The following is a 27,041-nucleotide window of genomic DNA, read 5'->3' as shown; positions in this document are numbered from 1 at the left end:
ACTGATGACACTTTTGACTAACCCTGGGTGGAGTATGCGTAGTGGTGCTCCGCGTAGTTCCACGGAGTTAAAAAAAAAACAACTCAGTGGAACTACGTGGAGCTCCACTCCGCTCTGCTCAGGGACCACAAAAGTCTTAATTTTTTTTTAAAAAACCCACTTACCTGGTCTTCTGCCTGCCCTCCTGCAGTGCACGAATCAGTAGTAATAAACGATCTTCTGTCCACTCCGCCTTGGTTTAAATAGAAGGATTTATTTTAGGTTACAAGGTAGGGAACCCACGGCAGAGGTGCTGACAGATGAAAGATCAAACCGCAACTGTCGTGGGGAGCAGAACTTGGAATAACAGGGACTTAAGATTCCAATGGTGGAATAAGGATAATTAAAGGAGCAGGCGATGAATAAATAACATGTGACATACTACATACCCCCCTCCCATCAAAAAAAAAAAACTATACAGATAAATATTAGTGCAATACATAATCTCTGAGCTTGATGGGTAACTTGCAGATGCGATGGTTGCGTACATTTGCTTCAATAACAGAGGAATGAGTAGGTAAAACATCTTGTGAAGAGCATGAAGGAGGATTATGAGTAGAAATAGTAGGGTTACCAGTTTGAGAAGAGGTGATGTCAAAGCCAGGACCAAAAGGGAAATCAGAATCATTTTCAACATCCCTGTTAGCATAGACTTTGTTGAAGATGTGAACTTGAGATTTAGTAACTTTAACAACATTGTTCTTACTCCACCATCCTCTGTTTTCTAAAAGAACAGAAGGTTTTGTAACTTTAATTACACAAACAGGTAAGGTAAATCTAGACTGACCTTTACATACTTTAAAAGGTTTTTTGATGAGAACCCAATCATTAGTTTTTATGTCAGTATGTTGAAATTTAGAGTGTCCATCATAATATTTATTTTGTATTAGCTGTTTATCAGTAACAGTCTTTTTTGTCGTTTGAGGATCTGTTAACATTTTTCTTTTCTTTTCTAAATCAGAACCTGCTGCCAAATTGTTGAACCATCTCGGCATAAGTTTGGAATTAGCTTCTCTGCCTCTAAGAGCTTTAAATGGTCTAACATTAGTAGTGGAATGTGGTGTATTAAGATATGCCCATATTTTATTTTGTAAAAAGTCACCCACATCAACATTAGAAGCTAGAGCAGTTTGGACTCCTTCTTTTATGAACCGGTTCGCTCTCTCAACAAGTCCATTTGAAGAAGGACTATATAAGGCAACTTTGAGATGTTGTACATCATGGCTTTGTAAGAAATCAGTAACTTGATTAGACAGAAAATGTTGGCCATTGTCGGTGACAACACAATTTGGAGTGCCTTCAATATTAAAAATATTTTGTAGAGAAGATATAACTGTAGAAGAATTCGCTGCTTGTACAAATGAATAGTAAATCCATTTTGAATGGTAATCAATTGCAACAATGCAATATCTTTTATCTGATGGCTGTAAGGAGAATGGTCCTGAAAAATCTACAGCTATTTTATCCCAAGGGAGATCAGGAAATGGCACAGGAAATAAAGGCTTTTTGTTAGTCTTCCAGTGTTTGTCAGAAACAACGCAGGTAGAACAATTCTCTATAAAAAGACTTACTTGTTTGTCTAAGCTTGGCCACCAATAAATGCTCTTAAGTTTTTTGCAAGTTGCAGAGGTACCAAAGTGGCCCTCATGTGCAAAATGTATGATTGTGTCTCTTAGTGAAACTGGAGGAATAAAAAGCCCATTCCTGACACAAACTCCATTTTCAAATGAGAGTTCTTCACTGATTTGTGCAAAAGATTTTAGCTCGTTACTAAGACTTTTAAAATTAGGCCATTTAGTTTTAATGTAGATTTCGACTTTTTTTTAGAGTTTCATCTAGTGCCATAGCGGATGCCCATTCATCCTGAGAGATATTGTTAGAACACATAGCAACAGCATCAATTAAACCAACGACACAATCTTTACTAAAATTATCTTCACCTTCACTACAATCGGGAAGGGGAATGGGAGAGAGACAGTCTACACATACATGTTTCCCTCCTTGGATGTATTTTATCATGAGATTGTGCTCCTGTAATTTAGAGAGTTATCTTACCAGTCTTGCAGATGATTTTCCTAAACCATTACCAGAAAGTAGAGAGACTAAAGGTTTGTGATCAGTAAATATTTCACAAGGAATACCCCAAATGTAGGTTTTGAATTTTTGAATTTTTGGACAGCCCAAACAATGGCAAGTGCTTCACGTTCAATGGTACTATAGTTGCATTCGGTGGGTGTTAAAGCACGAGATGCAAAGGCAATAGTACTCTCTTTACCATCTACCCATTGGCTAAATACTGCACTGAGGCCTTTTTGGCTTGCATCCACTGACATGAAAGGACTGGCTTTTTGAACAAAAGGGTGTAGTGCAGGCGCATTTATGACTAACAGTTTCACTTTACTAAAACTTTCTTGAAGTGTGTCATTTCATACAAATTTGCAACCTTTTTTAAGTAGACACCTCAATGGTTGTATTATTTGTGCGTAGCCAGGCAAAAACCTAGCATAATACTCACAAAGACCAAGGAAAGAACGCAAAGCGTCTTTATCGGTAGGGGGAGGAGCATTGCGTATTTATTGCTTCAGTATTGCAAAATTTAGGTTTGATGCCTTCGTTAGAAATTAGATGCCCGAAATATTCAACTTCATGAACCAGCAATTTGCATTTGTTAACTTTTATGGTCATGCCTTTGTCTTGTAAGATTGAAAATGCTTTATTGAGGATAAGTAAGTGCTCTTCTTTAGTTTCCGTGTGGACTAAAATGTCATCTTGAAATGCCTGCACTTGGGTAAATTCACCAAAAAGATTGTCCATAAGTGCCCACTGAATTTTTGAATACGTTGGGAAAAGATTGTGCCAACTTATTGATGACAGAATCTTGACCATTGATGGATAGTATGTTGGAAGGCAAATCACCCAGTACAATGGGAGGATCTTGTCCAGGACGAGAATGATGCCTAAAAGAGCAAGATCCTTCCATCCGATGATATCTCTGCCTTTAACTGCTACATAAATTTTAGTTTTGATCGATCTACCTAAACACGTGAGTATGTCCCAAAAATATCCCACTAAATCAATATCTTGTTCCCCAAATGCTTTTGGGTTGATCTCGGGAGCAATTAGTGGTAGGCTGTCAGGCCATAATTTGTAGAATGTAGTGTCTGCAAGAATAGCGACTGGGGCACCTGAGTCCACCATGGCGAAAATAACTTTGTTATCAATGGAAATATCAACAAACGGCCCTTTGATGGGCTTGTCAGAACACTCAGAGACATCAATCATGACTACAATATTAAATTGAGAAGTGCAATCTTGAACCTCAGGAGAATCAACAGTAACATTAGCAATTCTGACTCTGCTAGAATTGCTGTTAGAGTTATTGAAAGCAGTGTTTGATCTTTTATTACATACACTTTGGAAATGTCCAGATTTCTGGCATTTAACACAATTCTTTCCTAGGGCGGGACAGGTTGGATTGTTTCCAATGTGATTTCTTGAACCACACTGGAAACAAATTAATTGTGGTCTCGTAGGTTGATTTTTTATATATTTTCTCTCATAATTTCTTTTGAATATATAGCACAAACGGTGTTTTCTTCAGAAACACAATTCATAGTCTGAGGATCGACAGGTTGTGTATTATTTTGTGTAGAAAATTGTAGGGGTTGGGCGCTGGACAAAACTTTGGATGTAACGATCGACCTCTCAATAGCGATATCGATCGTTTCAGCCAAAGTAGGATTACAAGAGGTGAGTAGACGTTCTTGTATTTTTTTTTGAGTAACAATAAAACACAAATTGATCCCTTATGTAGGTATCAACATTAGCACCAAAATCAAATTTCTCAGCTAGAACTCTTAAACTTGCAATATAATCCTCCACTGATTCTTCTGAGGATTGTTTGCACATTGCAAAATTAAATCTCTCTAAGAGAACACTTGTTGAGTCTGAGTATTGTTTCCCCATACGTAATTTAGCCTCAATGAAAACGTTCCAAGTAGCATCTTTGGACACAGGTGCAGGAAAATGTGGAAGGTTTTCAAATACTCTGCGTCTAGCAGCACCCAAATGGTTAAGTAATAGTGCTAATTTCCTTGTAGGTGTGTAGCCATCAGCATCAATTGCAGTCAAATAATTTTCGAAATCTTGTAGCCATTCTGCCCATTTTAGTTCTGGTTTCCCTGGTTTCTGTAGAAAAGGTGCAGGTTGGATGACACCTTGAGCAGTTGCCATAATGATACTTGTTGTAAAACAGAAATAGTTTATGATGCCACAAAATTAAATAATATAAGATGCACAATAAATGTGGAATAACTGAAATGTAGACTAACTAGTCACTCACAAATAGTTGAAGGAGACAATTCTGTATTATCTTGAAGTAGAAAGAAATGATTGCAGCACAAAATTCGGAGTGAATATTTCCAAAAGTCATATAGGTGTGTGAATCACCGAATGAGGCGTCACACGATCGTTAAAATGACGAAATTGACAAGATAAAGTCGGAAGTAACAGGAAATAACTTCCCAACTTACTCAAAATGGCCGCTGAACGTATAGCGTCAATACGCTCCCACAATCATCTGCATTCCGCATTGGTGTGCTTACTCAAACCCTTACGTTCTGCACAGTGACGTCAGCACAAATCCCACAATCCTCTGCCAGCCTCGCTCTAAACTTCTGAAGGAAGGAAAGAAGAGACTGGAACTTATGAACGTAAGGGATTCAGGATGAGGGCACAAAGGTGAGTAGAAGCGTTGACATTTGAAGGAAGAGTGCGCGCCTGAATTACGGTGGGGATAAGATCGTGGCAATATCGTTGTGAAATATATATATATTTCCTTTATCCTTAAATAAGTGTCTGACCCACCTTAAGGAACAACAGTTCTGATGGGCCGAGACCAAAAGTTCGAAACCGGTGGGTTCCAGCAAATCCGATCCACTTTTGACTTTCGAAACAGCACCCCATTCCTGGTACCAAATTGTAGTGCACAAATCAGTAGTAATAAACGATCTTCTGTCCACTCCGTCTTGGTTTAAATAGAAGGATTTATTTTAGGTTACAAGGTAGGGAGCCCATGGCAGAGGTGCTGACAGATGAAAGATCAAACCACAACTGTCGTGGGGAGCAGAACTTGGAATAACAGGGATTTAAGATTCCAATGGTGGAATAAGGATAATTAAAGGAGCAGGCGATGAATAAATACCATGGACATACTACACCTCCTCCTCGCCGCAATGTCTCCCTTCTTCCGTCATCCTCCTCCTCTCGTCCCCTTACGTATTATGTCTTGCGTGAACTGCGCAGTTCACGCAAGACGTAATAGGTAAGGGGACATGAGGAGGAGGACGATGGAAGAAAGGAGACACCGCAGCGAGAAGGAGGGCAGGCAGAAGACAAGGTAAGTGGGTATAATTTTTTTTTTAAGGGGCTGGCCTCGTACTCTGCTCTGCCACGGAGTCAGAGTTTTGCCCAACTTCGTGTTCCCAGCAGAGCGCGGAGTTGGTAAAAATCTGCAAACTCCGCTGGCGGAGCGGAGTACGACGCCCGGAGTTACTTTGACTTGAAACGTCATCATATGTCCAAAACCTGAAAAGTCTCATGAAAGAAGTAATGGAAGAAGTTTAGCTATGTTTCCCATGTAGCATAGAAAAGTAGACTTGAGACATTGAGGGCGAAAGTTTTGGGAGATAGATACTCCAAATTCACACAGTATAAGACTTCATATAGCCCTATGAACATCCCCAATCCCTCTTGGTGGAGGTGATAATGCCATTCATTGATTGCATTCCTACAGGCCAATACACTTTTAAAGGTTGTTGGATATCAGTGAATATCTATGACATGAAGATGTGGTATCACTAAAGTCCTAATGGGATGGCACATCACAGCGCTCTTTGGTATACAAAACTCAAATTGCCTCGTAAGGATGAATGTAGTCACTCACATGTGATCTCTACGGTTCGACATCTCACTCCCTGATGTGTGTCACCAGTCAGTGAATTAATTTTGAAACACTATTGCTGATGAAGTAACAACAGGGAAATGTAAACTGGGCAACATGTAGGCACTAATGCTGATGGCACCAGTGATGTTTGCATACTCATGTCACTGTTTTATCACAACTTACCAATGGGACGTTTTTTACGGCCACTGCAAAAGAGTGCACTGTATGCCATGTCACATGTGAGACAGTAGAGAAAGAACCTCACTCCTTACACAAGGAAGACAAGTTGCCTGTTTGGTAAAATTGTCACCTTCAAATAACATGAGATGAATTATCAGTTCACTCAGTCAGGTGTCTGCTTAAGACAGCAAATTGGCAGTGGACTGGACTCTGTTGTGTTCCTGGCCATAAAGACAATAGGCACAGCACATCAGCATGCACCTACTACCAGACCTACACAAACAAAAACTCTTCTTGTGCGGCACACATGGGCCACCCCCAATCTTGATGTGGAAATGCCTGTCTGCAACACACAAAGTTGGCAATGTAATGTATGACTCTGGACAGAACTCACCCCATTGTAGCTTCTGTCGGGTCCTCAAATGCCCATCAAGGTAATCCACTGCCAGCATGCAGGCCATTAGTTGAGCCAGGGTCCGGTGCGCCCCCGTCCACGTTGGGAGGAGTTCCTCAGCTGGACCTCCACGTTCTTCCATCACCTCAGGTCCTTCCACCTCTTCCTGCAATGGATGCTGCACCAGTTAAAGACCCCCAGGGTCCACACCTTCCAGGCGATGGCTCTCAAAATGGCTTTCTTCTGATGGGTGTTGACCTGTATGGATGCAATAGATGAACAAACAGACTGTAACTCAAGTTTGTGAATATCTGTTTGGTAAACATTATGTATACACCTAGCATAAGCATTAACCAATAGTTAACCCCCTACATGTGTGAATATCACATGCTAAGCACTACAAAAACATGACTAAACACTATTGTTATGTTATAATATGTTATAAGGTTTTTATTGAGCGCACATATCACCCGGGGGTCTCAAAGCACTGTAGCGGGTTCAAATGAAGTTAAAGCCTCCTGGCATAAAAAGGGAAAAAACTTTCAGAACAGCCAGGTTTTATGCTACTTTATGAACGATTTGTGATCATCTGTGATCATTCAGAGCTGCATTGGAAGCTCATTCCAGAAGAGGGGAGCTAAATGGGAAAGGGATCTGCCGCTATTTCTGGTGGTATGGACCCTGAAAAGGGTGAGTAGATGTTTTGTTCCTGACCTAAGATTCCTTTTTGGTGTATACCAGTTAAGTTTCTTGGCCATGTAAATCAGCCCATTTCCATGCATGGTCTTATGTACCAGGCAGATTATTTTGAAACTAACACGTTTCTCACTAGGGAGCCAGTGTAGAGCTTTTAAATTGGGGGCAGACGGAGACCGTGATGGAAGATTCAACACCAGTCTGGCAGCGGTGTTCTGCAACACCTGGAGTCTGGTATATAGCTCTTCATTGATTGAAGCCATCAGTGCATTTCCATAGTCCAGACAACTGATTATTAGACCCTGAATGAGAGGTTTCCTTGATTCCATTGGAATCCAACAGAAGCTTTTACATAGGGTTCGCATTATACCATAGGAGGTGCACAGGACATGATTTACTTGGTCTTTCATGGACAGTTTGTCGTCTATTTTTACTCCAAGGTTACGTACCATGGGCTTAGGAGATGGACAGGGGCCTAGGCTCGCAGGCCACCAGTCATTGGACCAGGGTTCTTGTGCTTTTCCAAATAATATTACCTCGGTCTTACTGGCATTGAGTTGAAGATGGTTAGTTTGAATTCAGGTGTTTATGTGTGTCATACAGCTTTTGAATCTGATTCTGATGTCTGTAGGATTGGGTCCGAGAGTGATTAACAACTGAGTGTCATCAGCATATGACACTACATCAAACCCATAAGATCTAATTACCTTGGCCAAAGGAGCCACATAGAGGTTAAAAAGCATGGTACTGAGTATCGATCCCTGGGGGACTCCCCTATCTACCATCAAACTGCGGGAAACTAGTATGCCTATTTGTACAGCGAGCAGTGGTTCGACCTTTTAGGTAGTTGCTGAGCCAGTTCAAGACCTTTCCTCCAATTCCCATCTCCCGCAACCTTTGTTCTAAAGTTCTGTGGGAGATGGTGTTGAAGGCTGCCGATAGATCTAACAGGACCAGCATTGCTGACTGTCCATCATGTTCTGGGCAAGTCTAATGTTGTTGACTACCTCTGACAAGGATGTTTCAGTGCTGAAGCCAGTCCTAAAACCTGACTGAGAAGGATCTAACAGTTGATGGCTTTCTAGATGGGTTGTTAATTGTATATTAACCAGGGACTGAAGAACTTTTCCAGAGCAGGGAAGCAAAGAAATTGGCAGACAGTTATTAAGCTCTTTAGGATCTGCCGACTGTTTTTTAACGATTGGTTTGACCCTGGCTGATTTCAATTTAATGGGAACTGCTGCTTGATTTAAGAACATGTTAAAAAGGTTGGTAAGACCTTTAAGGAGAACCGGGGAGAGAGTTGAAAGAAGTCATCTGCTGAGTATCCTCAATCCTGGTCATGACCTACACTGACTAAGCCAGCCCACTAACATCATGTAGCCCAGGGCCATCCTACATGTATTGTGATGTACGGTACAATGACACACAACACACCATTGTGACCTTTGAAATGGTAAACTACTTGTGCATGACTATAGAGACACATTTACCGCCAAGTGCATTGACTTGATGAATACAGTCCATAGAGCCTGGTACCACGGTATAGACTACATCCTAAGACTAAGGTTACAATGAAAAGGCTGATATGTGTGTCACTGAGACCTTCCTCTCTGGGTATGTGCGGACTTGTGGAATACTTACTCGGATATCCTACTACGTCTGATTGAGCTTGTGTGGTATGTACTCCCATGAAAGGACACACCTTTTGCCATATGTGGCACTGTTACAGGTATGACAGTCAACATAACATTGTATGTCTTTTATGATTGGATTGAATGTAACAAAGCTGGGAAGTCACATATCTAAATCTCTTTAGAAGTAACCAACTATCTACACTGTTAGTGTGTCACATGTGCAATAGGCCTGTGCAGTGCAAGCATGACTTATGAAAAAGTGACAACAGACCTGTGGGAGTAAGGGGCCTGTCATAAGTAAATGACACATATTGACAATGTGGATAAATGGAAAGAAGTATCAGGTCAGGGGGTTACCTCAGTCACCATTCCAAATGTAGTTTATGTAAAAGCAATCAAGGCTACTATTGATTCAGAAAACAAACTTTGCGAACATCCAAGGATCTGCAGATCTACAGAGAGAATAATCTGTGCATCAGTTGTATTGTCACAGTAACTCTGCCCCAACCTGCGCCATGGCCCATAATGGGCACAACTAATTGTCAGGCCTTGATCTCTGCAGGCTGAGCATACTGATCCCAAATGAACACCAGAATTCCACCAATTGAATACGTGAAAGTAAATTTTCTGACCATCAAATATGTGACCTCAAGGTTGTGTGGAATTCCAAAGGGGTCTATAAGGTATAGCTAGCTCCCAGACAACAGTTTGGAGAAGCCTGATGTGGGCTGAGTTATATGTGTGTGTGTACACATAGCTAACATCATCCTCAACTGCTTCTTACCGTATGCAGACACAGTCATGCTGTAAAGCAGAGACCTTTCTTTGTGCATTTACCATGATTCGATTAACAAATATATCATAAGCACTACAAAATGTATACATGCATAGATATGTCCATGCAACACAAGTAGGATATAGGGCTTGACACACGTCACAGTGGCCCATAATCCATTACAGGATTGTCCTATGTAGGGACCACAACATTTCACAATAAAAATTCAGATTTCACTCTGACACTCAGAAGCACATTGTAGCCGATAGGAATGGAAAGGATGAAGTTGAACAGTGTAAAACATGTATTTGACAAGGGTACCTGTTCGTCTGGTGATCCATAGCCCTGGCCATACAGGGGACGGACCTCTCCAACCAGGTTCCTCAGCTCCCCTTCAGAGAAGGGACAGCCCCTTTCACCTGCTTGGCCTGGCATGATTGCTCCCAGAGATGGCAAACAGCAGCTAAAGTGGAGGAGGTGTTGATAGCAGCAGTGCCAGGAGGCAAGTGAGTTATTTTTTAAACGGTGGCGTACATGTACGCCACGTTCATGGTTATCAACGTAGATGGACACAGCCACTCGACCGCTACCATCACAATCACCAGCGTTAGCCTATGGCTTTGTCGGCCGTGGATGAAACCGCCCACCAGGCAGTCGACTTCCGCCAGCGGGGGGTGGTCCCAAATGTTCTATATGAGAGGTTAGGCATCCACCGATTTAGCAGTTGGAACGACAATATTGGTGACTGTTAAGTCACACCCCACTACAAATGACGGCTAACATGTCAACGTTTGAAATACCCCATTGACATGTCATTTCCAATTTCCAACACACAAATCCAGCCGCGGCCAGTGCAGGTAAGAGCTGTGGGCCAGGTTGGGGGGGGGATTTCGATGGACGATAAGTGAAAGTGTATTATTTATTTAATTTTCCCTCAACATCGTCCATTGAAATCCCCCCCACATGGCCCCACCGCTCTTACCTGCACGGGCTGCGGCTGCATACATCATCTGTGCAGTGCATTAGTGTGCCTAAAGGCAAAATGTGCGCTGCGTACTGCACACTGTGGTTGACGGTTTTTGACCTAAAAGTTTGTAAATTCATTATTACATGCAACATTTCTGAATGGATAATGTGCATTTTTCTTTTACAGACATATGTAAAGGCCACAATGGGGATTATTGGTGTATGTTGGACATCAAACAATGATCATGTGAATTATGAGTAATGCTTAATGAAGCAGTTATGTTTTGTCACACTACTTTTGGCTTACTCTTAATATATCTTACTCTGAGAAGCTGAGATGAGAGCATACAGGACATTGAAGTGTTGTGACAGTTAGTGAGATGTAACTTACCAGACTCCACTTCCCCAGATAGTTCTGCCAAGCCCTTAGAATGCAGGATGGCACAGACCTTTTCATCTTCACAACAAGGAGCTTTAGAGGGAAAACCAAACCAGGCCGCCCTCCACTCATCAATCATCAATACAATAAAGGCCTGGCTATTAAAGAGAGTGAATCATTTTTCAATCTCAGGAAAGGCTTCTGACGTGGGGATATCTACCTCTCAGCCAATCTCTGGCAACATGTCCAGTTTAATCCAATCCTAGAACCCTCAATTCAAATGTCTTACAAATGAACTGCAGTCAGTCAATCCGCAAATATATGTGTCCTACCCCACAACATGGGAGTGAAGAACACTTACACAAAATAAGTGAAAGAGTAAGTGGGCACCTCACGTACGCAACACCAGGGAGGCTACCGGCAGGTTCTCACCAGTATGTCCACGTATTTCATCATCGGTTGCCCACTCACTGAAAAAACAGAATTGTGTCCAGTAAAAAGACAAAAAAGAGCAGAAAGAAAGAATTAATTGTCCTAAAACAAAGAACCCAGTGATTTACAAATGACCATGTGTTCCATACAAATAAAATTGAGATAAGACTCACAGTTAGATTGCCCTCTTTATTCACAGTCGTGAGCTTACTCAGGTTAAAAGCACTGCATGTTGCTAACCTTTTCAAAGTAGGCCAACATGTTTCATTGCCATTGCTTATGTCTTGGCAAATTTGTCAGGGCGCAAGGTTCATTTATTCGCCTCACTGGACAATACATTTTGTGATGCCGATTGGCTGATAAAACAAGTAGAACAGCAGTTCTTTATTAAAAACTGACCAACCAGATACCATACCAATCAAAGCGCTTGCAGACATACTGTACATCGCACAGCCACAAACTTATTTAGTATGTATTTACCAGGTGTGGGCTAAGGGCATTCATACCGGCCTCCACCATACCACATGGGGTTGTGTTCATCACAATTACCCCGATTAGAAAAGCACTTCTGTTGCTTATCGTTATACCTGTGGAGAAAATATTTTATCGTTACATATATGCTTCATGCAATTTGTACCCATCATCTAACTGGAGTGCGTAATTTCTATGTCGGTATCAAAGTGCGTCTATTGCCACCACTTACATACTAGATGTTAAATATCCTCTACATTCAACCCTCTCACCGTGCCCGTCTCAATGCATTCACACCAATGCATTATGTGTCTCCATCTTCAAGGTTCCTTTTAACTTCAGACACCCTCATGTTTCATTTCCATAAAGCGATTTGCAGGCCCTTTAGCTACATGAAGCATGCCACAATTCGCCTCGCTGTGCTGACACGCACCATCTGGCCTCACTAGACACTAAGCTGGGCACGCCATGCATACAGTGTTTGCCGCTTGAAGTAATCCAGACCCAAGGACACAGCCACTGAGCTAATATTGCTGGTACCGGATCACACAATGACTAACAAAAAACACCAAGGGATATTCGTGAAAAATTGTGTGGAGGTGTTAAATGGGATAGTGGGAAAAAAGGAAGCCTTATGGGAAGAAATGTGCTTCTTTGTTTTGCTGTGCTGCAGTGTAGAGGCAAAGGATCATGGTCTGGGATCAGGTGTGTTCACCTGGCCAATGGCCATCAGCTCTGTAGTTTTTTACCATTCAATGGGCACTGTTGTGGTGATTTGCTGCGAGTGTAATGCAGTGGTCTAATGCCGTCGGGTATCCTCCGCTAGGGGACATCCAGTTCAACTGTGTGTTTGTAATCGGCTCAGTGGGAAACTGCGGCCCTGATGGCATCAGAGTATGCCTCACCAACATTTAAGACCGCAGCTGCACAGGCAGGAACCATGCCATCAATGCGGTTAGTGGTTTGGGCTGCATGCATAGTAATACCGCGGATGGAAGACTACCGGCACAGCGGTCTTCTAGGGACCGCCGCAACAGCGGTCAGACCGCCAAACTTGTAATCAGGCCCTTAGTACACAAAAATCCTAAAATATTTCAAAATAATAAAAACATCGATAGTGTATACAACTATACTGATAAAAAACAATATTATACACTTAAAACACAATAGTCTTACCTGCATTATAGTGCACCACAATATTCAGGTCACCAGGGTATGTTAGCACAATTTTTATGTCTCATCATAGTTTTTAATGATATCACCATTGTGCACCCTGATTTTGTTGAACTATGCATCTGCCCTTCAAGAAGCCTGAAGGTATCCAATTTGGTCATTTGAAACAGTCTTACCTCACACCAGTCTCCTTATCACAACGATCGATAACAAATGGCCATCTCATAATTGGAAAAAATACACTACACTTGTGTTATTGAGAAGTTCATTGATAAAATACCGTAATCAATATTAGAGAAAAAACAAAATCAATTAAAGGAACAGATATGCATACAGTATCCACATTTCTGCAAATAGTAATGGGATCTCTCACCCTGTGCAAACTACAAAAGATCCAATAAACCAGTAAAAATATTCTAACCATTTGCCGTCACTATTTTTGTCAATTGTTTAAACAACATATGTGAACATACTTGAAAGCTCTGATATATAGAGAGATTTTACAGTAGCACCACAACTGTCAACAGGCTTTTTGCTCCTGACATCATTTTACAAGTCTTCATTCAGACAGGGCCACGTTTGTCACATGAAAATGGAATAGGGTCACTGTGAATAAATGTGCACAGTGGTCACATTTAGCCTTTTAAGAGAATGATGGGAACATTAAAAACTCAAGTAGAATTTGATTTATTACGTTGAACAGACACTCTTGAAATATGCTATTTGTAGTGAGCGATAAACAAACCCTGGAAATTGGCAAACAGTGGATTTAGATGATAAAGTAATTTTTTCATGTGTGGCATTGGACACAGATAGTATGAATCTATCATTCATGAAAAGTTTATTTTATATCACTAGCTTAATCATTAAGAGAGCTAATTCACTTCAGATGTTTACTTTAAAAAGCAGTTTCTTGAAAAAAACATGTATAGGCTGGTTTAATTATCTTTTAAACAATTCATGCATGCAGAGGCTGTTGACTTGGATTTTGTTTAAAACTTTATGTTGCGCACCAAAAATAATTTCATTTAACTAGATTGAGACCCTACTTTGAAGAAATTGATAACTTGCTGTGTTTAAGCAACGTCAGTCTAGACATTTCTGTATCGATTCAGCTAAGGATATTGATACTTAAAATATTCATACTGTCTACATAGCTTGGTTACACAATATGTTTACATATAAAATGTTCAATATGCTATTTATCGGCCTAATTGAGTGTGAGGAAGAGCAGGTATCTATCTATTGCTTAATTTGTGTTAGTGTTTGCTGCAAGTGCGTTTCCCCTGAGGCAATGAGGTAAAAGACAGCAAACAAAATAAGGCAATACTAAATTAGGCTTGCACCAAGACCCATGCATCCATCAGCAGAAGGCTTGCCTGCGGTACGACTGCAAGCGATTCATGGAGGCAAGGCAAGCACAGCCCCAACGTGGGAAGAGAGAGGAAGAGCTTCGGATGCTTCACTGTCCACCTGCTTCATTTCCACTCCTTCTATTGGCTGGATTTGAGTTGGGCTGGCCGGATCACTGACACAATATCAAGGTAAACAATATTGTTTGATGCAAAGATCTTGTCAAAAATATTGGCCCCTATACCTATAACGGTAAATGCAAAAATGTCAGAAAAAAATATCGTTGACACTAAAATTGTCAAAAAAGATACAAAAATATAGATTTTTTAATATAAATAGAGTTTAAAGTAGTAAATGTTAAATATTTTCATATATACATTTATTATAATTAAATAAATAAATTCCACTAATATTTAATACTATGGGCCTTATTACGACTTTGGAGGTCCTCCTGTAGGACCTCCACCGCTGCGCTCACAGGAGGACCACCAAGGCCATGGTGCACCTGTCCAGAGCATTGCGAGTTGACGAGGGTGGGCGGACGGTGTGGCAGCGGTCTCATGGCCGTTGTATGTTAGGCTCATAGGAGACGCGCACGGTGAAAAACCTTAAATTAAAAAAAAAATACAGAACTTAGCATTTAAAAAACCGTACAAATTCACTGAAAAAACCATAGGTTTCCCACATGTTATAGTTAGGAATTAGCATTTAAAAAACCTTGCAAATTCACTTAAAAAACCATAGGTTTCACACATGTTATAGTTAGCTGGACATTTCACTCGTGAAAAACCATTCCGCAATCCTCTGCTGATGACGTCAGATATTACATCACTGATGACATATGTGTCTTTCTGAAAAACAAATATTTGTAATATATGTATAGCTAAAGATTAATGGAAGAAGACATGGGTAAATAAGTGTCTAAATACAGTGATGTAATATCTGACGTCATCAGCAGAGGATTGCGGTCGCGTGAGTTATAGTTGCCTGCACTAACTATAACGGGGGAATTTCAATAGTTTTTCACGAGTGAAATGTCCAGCTAACTATAACATGTGTGAAACCTATGGTTTTTTAAGTGAATATATATATATATATACATATATATACACACACATATATATATATTACTTCTGGTTGTGCAGGCATCTACAACGCGGAGCCTCCCCGGTACTGGTGATTCCCACTTGGAAGGTACGAGTACGTGGGGAGAGAGGAGGCATTATTTGAATGCCTGAGAAGGGGGACTGGAAGAGGCTTTGACTCTGGCAGACAGCTGCGGTGGTGTGGGGCCCACCGGCCACAAAGAGTGGAACGTCACTGGATGTTCGAAATGTCCCATTACTCAATGGGCTTTCCCGGAGGACTCTAACACCCAGCATGCAGCAGGGCTGCAGGAGGAGCGCGAGGTGCTTCGTATCACAGAGGCGGAGGAGGGGCAAGTGACCACCTGACTGGGAGTGGTCTTAGCTATGTCAACAGCGGACCCCCATAGAGAAGAGAAGCGTCTGCCAGCGTTTCAAGGACCTTTTTACTGAGCGCAAATTACACCAATAAAGCCTCTTCTGAAGTCTACCCCGGAGCTGTGTCACATTCTTCCTTACCTGGGAGAGTAATTGGTATATATATATATATATATATATATATATATATATATATATTCACAGAAAAAAACCGTAGGTTTCAGGGGTGTTATAGTTAGCTGCCCATTTCACTCGCACAAAACCATTGACATTCCTCCGTTATAGTTAGTTCTGCTAACTATAACTCGCGCGCCCGCAATGCACTGCTGATGAGGTCACATATTGCATCATTCATGACATGATCAGTGACATCACTGATGACATCACTGATGACATCTCAAATGAGATCACAGATGACATCATCCAGTGAATTTGGTTGGGTTTGAAATTTAAATATGTATTATATCAATCTGTATTGAAGATTGAGTGGATATATAACTGTCTGGATGGAAGATTTAGTAGCTGTCTGACTGCCTGTTTAAGTGAGTAATTAAAAGTGTCTCACTTGATACATGGATTATTAACTAAACTATGTGAATGTGTGCATCACTGTCTCTGTTGTATAACATGCTGCATCAGTTGGTCACTAACTACATGACTGTGTATATTAGTTATTGATTAGTTGTGTGAGTATTTGTATGGGACACTGAGCTTGTGTGTGGTTGGATGGGGTGTGTGTAACTCTATGTATAGATGTGTGAATGGTTGATTGACTAGGTGTATAGGTTTAAGAGTGCATGTGGAAACAGTTGTTTGGGTGACTGAGTGTATTTATTTGTGTGTTGGTGAGCGAGTATATGATTTAGTTGTACATCTTCAACAATGTAAAAAAATTAAAGGCAGAGTTGGTGTATATAAATAAGTATGTGTAAGAGTCAGTGATTGTGAGAGTAACTATATGAATGAGTGTATAATTGTAATGGTGATTTCTTAACATATTAACTATGAGTTACTATGTGTTTGAATAAATGAGGTGTTGTTGGATAATTGTGTAAGAGAGTAAATGTAAGTGTGATTAATTTTTTTCATGAGTGAGTAGGATGACTGCATAACCAACTAAGATGACTGCTGATGTGTCAATGTCTATATATGTGTAGAAGTGCATTTGATAGTGTTCTATTAATTAGTGACTGCATGTATAAATGATTCTGTTGTTGAATGGGTAGTTGTGTGTGTAGACTAAGGAATCAGTGAGTGGGTATGTAGTAACTGGTATTGGAGTGTCAATGGTTTCAAATATGGTACTCTGTATTTTACAGTGAGTGATGAAAGGTTATACTAGTGTATGAGGAGGTGTATCAGATTTTCACGTGGATGATGTCATCAGTGATGTCATCAGTGATGTCACTGACCATGTCATAAATGATGCAATATGTGATATCATCAGCAGTGCATTGCGGGCGCGCGAGTTATAGTTAGCAGAACTAATTATAATGAAGGAATTTCTATGGTTTTGTACGAGCGAAATGGCCAGCTAACTATAACACCCCTGAAACCTATGTTTTTTTTCTGTCAATTTCTAAGGTTTTTTAAATGCTAATTTCTAACATAACGTCTCATGAAACCTAATTTCTAAGTGTAATAGTAGTTATACATACTTTTTTGTACTGATTTTCTACAGTTTTTTAACTGTTTACTTATAAATATTGTATTCATTAAATAACATTATACATTTTTCTGAAAATTGCAAAAACAAAAATGAAAAAAAATTCCAACTGAAATATTGATAAATTTTTTTGTTTTCATTTTTTATTTTAATATATTTATATTATTTTCATTTTTTTTTTTTTAATCCAATTTTTTTTCGGAGTCGTGCACTCAAAGCGTACACATCACGGTGGGTGCGCGGATTCTAGCCGCCATTTTAGAAAAGTCGTGAAGGATCCTCATACGGTGTGCGACGGCTGCGTGCTTTTCAGTTACATCATATACATTTAATATTACGTGATGTGCGCGATTTGGCATGCGACCAGTCCGCGACTCCTGCTCCCGCGCATTTGCGACACATGCGCATTACGGTACGAGATGCTTGCGCGGTGGCGGGTCCCGCCTGACGTCATATATGTGCTGGGGCACGCTGGGTGGGCGACTCCCGCAAAAAAATGTTATGTTCCAAAATGATATGTATGTGTCTTTAATATACATATTAGGGCAAGAGATTATCGAAGATATTCATATAAATAATATATTTGTACTTATAATAAACTTATATTATTTTTAAATATATTTTCGCGAAGTCGGGTGCATGCATCGTGAGTGCAGAGAACCACGTCAGCAGAGCTGCTGTAGAGCCAGAGAAACCAGGTCAGCAGAGCCGTTGTAGAGCCAGAGAACCAGGTCAGCAGAGCTGCTCTAGAGCCTAAGAAGCAGGTCAGAAGAGCTGCTCTAGAACCAGAGACCCAGGTCAGCAGAGCTGCTCTAGAGCCAGAGACCCAGGTCAGCAGAGCTGCTCTAGAGGCCGAGAACCAGGTCAGTAGAGCTGCTGTAGAGCCAGAGAAACCAGGTCAGCAGAGCTGCTTTAGAGGGAGAGAACCAGGTCAGCAGAACTGCTTTAGAGCCAGAGAACCAGGTCAGCAGAGCTGCTCTAGAGCTAGAGAACCAGATCAGCAGAGCTGCTTTAGAGCCATAGAACCAGGTCAGCAGAGCTGCTCTAGAGGCAGAGAACCAGGTCAGCAGAACTGCTTTAGAGCCAGAGAACCAGGTCATCAGAGCTCTTTAGAGGGAGAGAACCAGGTCAGCAGAGCTGCTTTAGAGCCAGAGAACCAGGTCAGCAGAGCTGCTTTAGAGCCATAGAACCAGGTCAGCAGAGCTGCTTTAGAGCCAGAGAACCAGGTCAGCAGAGCTGCTCTAGAGACAGAGAACCAGGTCAGCAGAGCTGCTTTAGAGGAAGAGAACCAGGTCAGCAGAGCTGCTTTAGAGCCAGAGAACCAGGTCAGCAGAGCTGCTCTAGAGCCAGAGAAACCAGGTCAGCAGAGCTGCTTTAGAGGGAGAGAACCAGGTCAGCAGAGTTGCTTTAGAGCCAGAGAACCAGGTCAGCAGAGCTGCTCTAGAGCCAGAGAACCAGGTCAGCAGAGCTGCTTTAGAGCCAAAGAACCAGGTCAGCAGAGCTGCTCTAGAGGCAGAGAACCAGGTTAGCAGAGCTGATTTAGAGGGAGAGAGCCAGGTCAGCAGACCTGCTTTAGAGCCAGAGAACCAAGTCAGCAGAGCTGCTCTAGAGCCAGAGAACCAGGTCAGCAGAGCTGCTTTAGAGCCATAGAACCAGGTCAGCAGAGCTGCTCTAGAGCCAGAGAACCAGATCAGCAGAACTGCTTTAGAGCCATAGAACCGGGTCAGCAGAGCTGCTTTAGAGCCAGAGAACCAGGTCAGCAGAACTGTTGTAGAGCCAGAGAACCAGGTCAGCAGAGCTGCTCTAGAGCCTACGAACTAGGTCAGCAGAGCTGCTGTAGAGCCAGAGAAACCAGGTCAGCAGAGCTGCTTTAGAGTGAGAGAACCAGGTCAGCAGAGCTGCTTTAGAGCCAGAGAACCAGGCCAGCAGAGCTACTTTAGAGCCAGAGAACCAGGTCAGCAGAGCTGCTTTAGAGCCAGAGAACCAGGTCAGCAGAGCTGCTTTAGAGCCAGAGAACCAAGTCAGCAGAGCTGCTTTATAGCCATAGAACCAGGTCAGCAGAGCTGCTTTAGAGCCAGAGAACCAGGTCAGCAGAGCTGCTCTAGAGCCAGAGAACCGGGTCAGCAGAGCTGCTGTAGAGCCAGAGAAACCAGGTCAGTAGAGCTGCTCTAGAGCCAGAGAACCATGTCAGCAGAGCTGCTTTAGAACCAGAGAACCGGGTCAGCAGAGCTGCTTTAGAACCAGAGAACCAGGTCAGCATAGCTGTTGTAGAGCCAGAGAACCAGATCAGCAGAGCTGCTCTGTAGCCTAAGAACTAGGTCAGCAGAGCTGCCCTAGAGCCAGAGAACCAGGTCAGCAGACCTGCTGTAGAGCCAGAGAAACTAGGTCAGCAGAGCTGCCTTAGAGGGAGAGAACCAGGTCAGCGGAGCTGCTTTAGAGCCAGAGAACCAGGTCAGCAGAGCTGCTCTAGCTGACACTGACTGACTTACACTGACTGACTGACACTGACTAATTGACACTGACTGACACTGATTGACTGACACTGACACTGATTGACTGACAATGACTGACACTGATTGACTGACACTGACTGACTGACACTGACTGACACTGACTGACTGACTGACACTGACTGACTGACACTGACTGACTGACACTGACTGACTACTCTCTACTACTCTACTACTCACTCTCTACTACTCTCTACTACTCTCTCTCTACTACTCACTCTCTACTACTCACTCTACTACCCTCTACTACTCACTCTCTACTACTCACTCTCTACTACTCTACTACTCTCTACTACTCACTCTCTACTACTCTCTCTCTACTACTTACTCTCTACTACTCTCTGTACTACTTACTCACTTGTACTCTCTACTACTCACGCTCTACTACTCACTCTACTACTGTCTACTACTCTCTACTACTACTCTCTACTACTCACTCTTTACTGCTCACTCTCTAATACTCACTCTACTACTCTCTACCACTCACTCTCTACTGCACTACTACTCACTCTCTACTACTCTCTCTCTACTACTCACTCTACTACTCTCTACTACTCACTCTCTACTACTCTCTCTCTACTACTCTACTACTCACTCTCTACTACTCTCTACTACTCTCTCTCTACTACTCACTCTACTACTCTCTACTACTCACTTTCTACTACTCTCTCTCTACTATTCACTCTCTACTACTCACTCTCTACTACTCACTCTCTACTACTCACTCTCTACTACTCGCTCTGTACTACTCTCTACTACTCACTCTCCACTACTCACTCTCTACTACTCACTCTCTACTACTCTACTAATCTCTACTAATCTCTCTACTACTCACTCTCTACTACTCACTCTCTACTACTCTACTACTATCTACTACTCTCTACCACTCACTCTCTACTACTCTACTACTCACTCTCTGCTACTCTCTCTCTACTACTCACTCTCTACTACTCTCTACTAGTCACTCTCTACTACTCACTCTCTCCTACTCACTCTCTACTACTCGCTCTCTACTACGCTCTACTACTCACTCTACTCACTCTCTACTACACGCTCTCTACTACTTTCTACTGCTCACTCTCCACTACTCACTCTCTACTACTCGCTCTCAACTACTCTCTACTACTCACTCTACTACTCACTCTCTACTACACACTCTCTACTAGTCGCTCTCTACTATGCTCTACTACTCACTCTACTACTCACTCTCTACTACTCTCTACTACTCACTCTACTACTCACTCTCTACTACTCCACTACTCTCTACTACTCACTCTCTACTACTCACACTCTACTACTCTACTACTCTCTCTCTACTACTCACTCTCTACTACTCACTCTCTACTACTCTCTACTACCCACTCTCTACTACTCTCCTCCTTCCCCCCTATTGTTATTAATGACATTCCTTTACGATGTAACTTAATTGCAAAACATTTTAATGACAAAATACAATCTATTTATAAATCCTTCCCCGCAGTTCCTGATCCACAGACAGGACCCCCCATATGCTCTGATATTCATCTCTTGGAATCAATTCCCCTTCTGAATCTTGCCACTCTTCAGGAGACTCTGAACCAACTGAAATCTGGAGCACCCTCCGATGTCGCCCTTCCTAGTATTCTAAGTCGAGTCTCTGAGACTGTAGCCCCAGTGATTCTTGAAGTAATCAATGCTTCCTTAGAAAAGGGCATAGTACCTCCCATATGGAAACAGGCTGTAGTCAGAGCTCTTTTAAAAAAGAGTCATCTTTTGATCCAGAGAATTTATCCAATTATCGCCCTATTTCGTTGCTTCCAGGAATAGGGAAACTGGCAGAGAAATATGTAAATACTACTATTTCTACATTTCTTGAAAATAATAATTGTTTTCACCCTACTCAAACCGGATTTAGAGCCCAACAGAGTACTGAGACCACACTTGTGGTAGTGGTGGAAAATTTAGATAGCGGAGGTTGCGCTGCACTAATTCTGCTTGATCTTAGTGCAGCCTTTGATACGGTTAACCACCAGCTACTTATTCAAAGGCTTAGGAAGGTTTGGAATCACCGGATCTGCATTGAAATGGCTACAATCTTTCCTAGAAGACCGCTCCATTGTAGTCTTCGAAGCAAATTGGAGTTCTAAGCCTATGCCTCTTAGATGTGGGGTTCCCCAGGGCTCGTTCCTGAGCCCCACTCTTTTTAATGTGTACATGAGCTCCTTGGAGGAATTAGTAACACCTTTTGGTATCAAGATTGTCACGTACGTGGATGATACCCAGCTAGTGGTATCACTTAGTCAAGAAGATAACGTAGCTCCAAATCTGACTCTATGATTGCAAAAGGTCTCCGGGTGGATGGACAATTCTTATTTGAGACAAGACTGAACTTTGGTTTTAGGAAACCATTCTTCTCCCTTCCGCCCGCTCCCAAAGCTGAAATTAAGAGTCTTGGAGTGTGGGTAGATCATAACCTGGACTTCAAGATGCAGGCAGGCAAGGTTGCCGCCTGCTGTTATGGAATACTAAGAATGCTCAGAAAGATCCTTCCACTGCTCCCACTAACTGTAAGAAGAGTACTGGTCCAGGCACTCATCCTTTCTCGCCTGGACTATGCCAATGCTCTCTATCTATGATCCCCCCTATCTGCAATCAAAAAGCTTCAGGTCGTTCGAAACTGTGCAGCACAGTTACTTACCAACTCTTCTAAGTGCACTTCAGCTAAACCTTCGCTCTCGGCGCTTCACTGGTTGCCGATTTCCCAAAGAGTTCATTTTAAGGCATTGTGTATCACTCACAAAGCCCTTTCTGATAAAGGTCCCCCCATTATCAGATCCCTTATTCAGCCCTACCGCCCTTCCAGGTCACTTAGATCGGACAAAAAGCAGCTAGCTAAGAGAGCACGGAAGCAGAGGACGCCGTTTTGTGTATAATGCTGCTAAATTGTGGAACAACTTGCCTCTGTCGATCCATTGTGAATCGAACTATCTTACCTTTCGCAAGATTTTAAAGACCTTTTTGCTTCCTTAAATCCTGTACCTGCTCTAAGGGCCGCATTAGCGCTGGGATGCTTTCGGGTAGCCATGCGCTCTAGACATGCCTTTTCAATTCAATTTCAATTCAACTCTCTACTACTCACTCTACTACTCACTCTACTACTCACTCTCTACTACTCACTCTCTACTACTCACTCTCTATTACTCACTCTCTACTACTCTTTATTACTCTCTACTACTCTCTACTACTCACTCTCTACTACTCACTATCTACTACTCACTCTCTACTACTCTCTACTACTCACTCTCTACTACTCACTCTACTACTCACTCTCTGCTACTCTCTCTATTACTCTCTACTACTCTCTACTACTTCATCTCTACTCTCTATTACTCACTCTCTACTCTCTACCTCTCTACCTCTCTCTACCTCTCTCTACTACTCTCTACCTCTCTACCTCTCTACCTCTACCTCTCTACCTCTACCTCTCTACCTCTACACCTCTACCTCTCTACCTCTCTACCTCTCTCTACCACTCTCTACACACACACACATGCACATATATATATGCATATATATGCATATGCATTTATATATATGTATGTGTATATATATACACACACATATATAAACATAGATATAATCTGCATATCTATATAAATACATATATAAATGCATGCATACATATACATATATGCATGTTATGTACATGAAATACAAGCAAAGCTAAAAAGCCACCTAATTACAAACAGAATTGCTTTAACTTAAACTAGGGCGAGACCCATTGCATTTTCAATGCGTGTTTACTTTGGTTCCATCAAGAAGGCCTTCAGATGTGTCACACATTTGCCATAAATTCTGAATGGTAGCACTCTAGTTGCTCATTAGATCACAGTAGTAAAGCTACTGCTCACCAGGGAAGTCTGCTGCCGGTATTGAAAGTGCATGTTTCAGTCTGCATGTCAGAATTGTTTAATGAAATAGAAGAGGATTTGAGAAGTCACTCAAACTGTGCCCTAATTTTTCTTTCTGCAGCACTAATCATACTTTCTATGGCAAAATGAACCCCCTCATTTTGTTTCTTTTTAAATTAAATGTTTTAAGAGTTACCACTTTATTCCAATCAAGATGGCTTCAGGTGTGCCATACGTTTGTCATAAGTAGGACTGTTAGCGCTCTAGTTGTTCTTTAGCACACTCTGGGAAGCTGCAGTAGAACACAAAGGAATCAACTGACAGTCTCTGCCCTTGTTGGATGTACATGTTTTACTGAGAGTGTCAGACTTCATTCTCACATGACTGAGAAACACAATGTGAATTTACAGAAAATATGCTCTCAGTTTAGCTTATAGATCACCTTCCAAACCTCTGTGGGAAAAGCATGAGAAAATAGTTTTCTCTCAAACATGATTCATGATATCCCAGCAGAAGGCTTTTTCACATGGTAAAATCACCTTAGAACATACCACAATTCCTAAAATGAGTATGGTACCATCAACAAATGATTTATAATGTAACTAAAGTCTTAAAACCTTCTATTAACTGCAATGCTTTTTAATGAGGTGCTATCATGTATATTGGTCCCAAGATGGCTGCCAACACTGCTTGGATGAAGTACTGACAGCCAATCAGATCTCACGATAAGATGTGTGGTTAGACTCCGCCCAGATATATCTACGATTTTACTTTTGATTTACACCATTTAACCAAAAGGCACGAGTGTGAACCAAGGGCTACCTTTTTGCCAAATTTGGTGTAATTCCGTTCAGCAGTTCGGGCTGTAGCTGCGATTAAAGGTTCCTATGGAAAATTGCATGGGGAAAACATGTTTTGGGACCCCCCTTTTTTCTCGGCACCCGCTTGACGAAACACCCCGAAACTTTAAGGATAGGAGCGGACCGGAGCGCTCCACCAGTTTTGAAAATTTCACGAAGATTTGTCAACCGGCGGCAAAGTTATTCCAAATAGAATGTTGCGGATTGCCTATGGATAATAGGTCCTAACTATAACTACCTACTGGCGACTGCCAGTAGGTATATATATATATATATATATATATATATCACGTTGTAGCCGTTGAAGATTCCTTGTTTGCTTTCTCCAGAGTAACGGACACGGATCCCAACTTGGTGCTTAAAAAATCTTTATTTCACCGTCGCCATAACGCGTTTCAGCTCCGTAGAGCCTTGATCACATGACGTGGTCGCTACCAATCATTTCTTAAATACTATAATACACAGCTGTTGCGAGTGGTCACATGGTCATGAACATAGAAGACAAACGTTGTTTAAATAAATGTAAAAACAGTAAATACCTTTCACATTTGTGACGTTTGTTAAAAAATATTTCACAATTGGTGATACATTTATTATTTGTTCTGTTTTATCACTTGTGGATATATATATATTAGCGCTCCAAGTCTCCTCGCTTCCAGAAAAGACACAGCACTCACGGGGGAGAGTCAGTAGGTTTATTGCGACTCAAACCAGACGCGTTTCGGCTACGCCTTCCTCAATCATGGCAAAAGGGAACAAGAGGCAAGCCACCCGAGAACAAAAGAGGCGGCCAACGAGGAGGGGAGGCGAGTGGCGCAAAAAGCAAATTCTCACCACACACAACCAGAAGCAAACGATACAACAAACGGAAATAAGCTCTGAGATGGTGGATAACCTCACGATCATTAATTTGACCCCTAAGAAACTCACAGCAAACGAAGAATCGGTACTGAAGTTAGGATTATCCTTTTGCCCCCGCAAATACTTAGAATATACACAGACGCGGATTGATTTGTTTAAGTTTTCCAGGAAACTAAAATTACACAAATTCTATAAACTGAGACCAAGGAAACCAGCATCAATGGGCAGAATTGAACAACATACGGACATTATAACAGCCCGGGATTTACCAGCACTACAGACTTTGAAAGAACTGTCTATGGAGGATGATGATGTGCAACCATGTGACATCTCGGCTTTATCAGGAATAGAGCAAATGGGAGGAGAAAGCCCATTTAAACCGGTATCAACTTTTTTACCGCAGATGCCCAATGATAACATTGATACGTTTGTGGAAATAGTGTCAAAAGAGCTGTTGAAACGAAGAACGAGGTTCATGGAAAACAAATCCAATTTAACACAAGAACAAACGATGGCAATAGAAAGCATTACAGCAGACACCAACATTATTGTCAAACCTTCGGACAAGGGGGGGAATATTGTGCTTCAAACTTATGAAGCATATAATGAAGAGGCACTAAGACAACTTTCTGACCCTTGCTGTTATGCAAAAATTGATAAAAAAGACTACCTGGAAAGCATTACAAAGTGTCATCAATTGCTTAGAAAATGGTATGAGCAGGGACAGGTGGAAACTGAGGAATATTTATATTTAAGATGCTTGAATCCAATAACTCCTAGTTTTTACCACCTTCCAAAAATACATAAAGACAATAAAAAGCCACCAGGTAGACCTATCGTGAGTTCACAAGGTAGTCTCCTTGAACACATGTCTGTATATATCGACTATTTTTTATCTGATTTTGTGAGAAACTTACGAAGTTACATTAGAGACACGAAGGACTTTTTGGGCCATGTGGAACAAATTAATTGGCGGGAAGGCGACTGCATGTTGGTTATGGACATAGCCAGCCTGTATACTAATATTTCACATAATGATGGCATTAAAGCTGTGAAATCTTTTTTGGATACGTGCTCAGCGAAATTCACCGAGCACAATTTAATGCTGGTAGAATTCCTAACTTTCTGCCTAGAAAATAACATCTTCCTATACCAGGATCAACACTATAAACAACTAACAGGTACAGCTATGGGCACCTGCTTCGCCCCCAGCTACGCGAATCTTTTCGTGGGCTGGTGGGAGGAGCAGGTGGCCTGGGCGTCCACCAATGGGGAGTGGACACAAAACATAGTAGCCTGGTATAGGTACATAGATGATCTCTTCCTAGTATGGAGAGGACCACAAGAATCAG

General features: G+C 41.7%; 1 protein-coding gene across 2 annotated transcripts in view; it reads right to left on the bottom strand.

Moving 5' to 3' along the window:
- LOC146855704 (endogenous retrovirus group 3 member 1 Env polyprotein-like) overlaps window positions 1-27,041 on the bottom strand; it is a 264,638-nt gene that overhangs the window by 117,026 nt on the left and 120,571 nt on the right. The window contains exons 2-3 of one of the 2 annotated variants that reach the window (XM_085653600.1): window positions 6,558-6,815; window positions 165-232 (exon numbers count right to left, since the gene is read on the bottom strand). In XM_085653600.1, coding sequence (XP_085509726.1) covers window positions 165-232; window positions 6,558-6,699 — 210 coding nt within the window. In that variant the 5' untranslated portion in view covers window positions 6,700-6,815. The remainder of the gene's footprint in view (window positions 1-164; window positions 233-6,557; window positions 6,816-27,041) is intronic. The other variant, XR_014981370.1, reaches the window with a different exon arrangement.

The sequence above is a fragment of the Triturus cristatus genome, chromosome 4_1 (genome assembly GCF_964204655.1).
Source record: "Triturus cristatus chromosome 4_1, aTriCri1.1, whole genome shotgun sequence".
In the NCBI taxonomy this organism is placed as follows: Eukaryota; Metazoa; Chordata; class Amphibia; order Caudata; family Salamandridae; genus Triturus; species Triturus cristatus.
The sequence above is the reverse complement of the archived record's forward strand: the minus strand, read 5'-3'. Positions and strand labels throughout refer to the sequence as shown.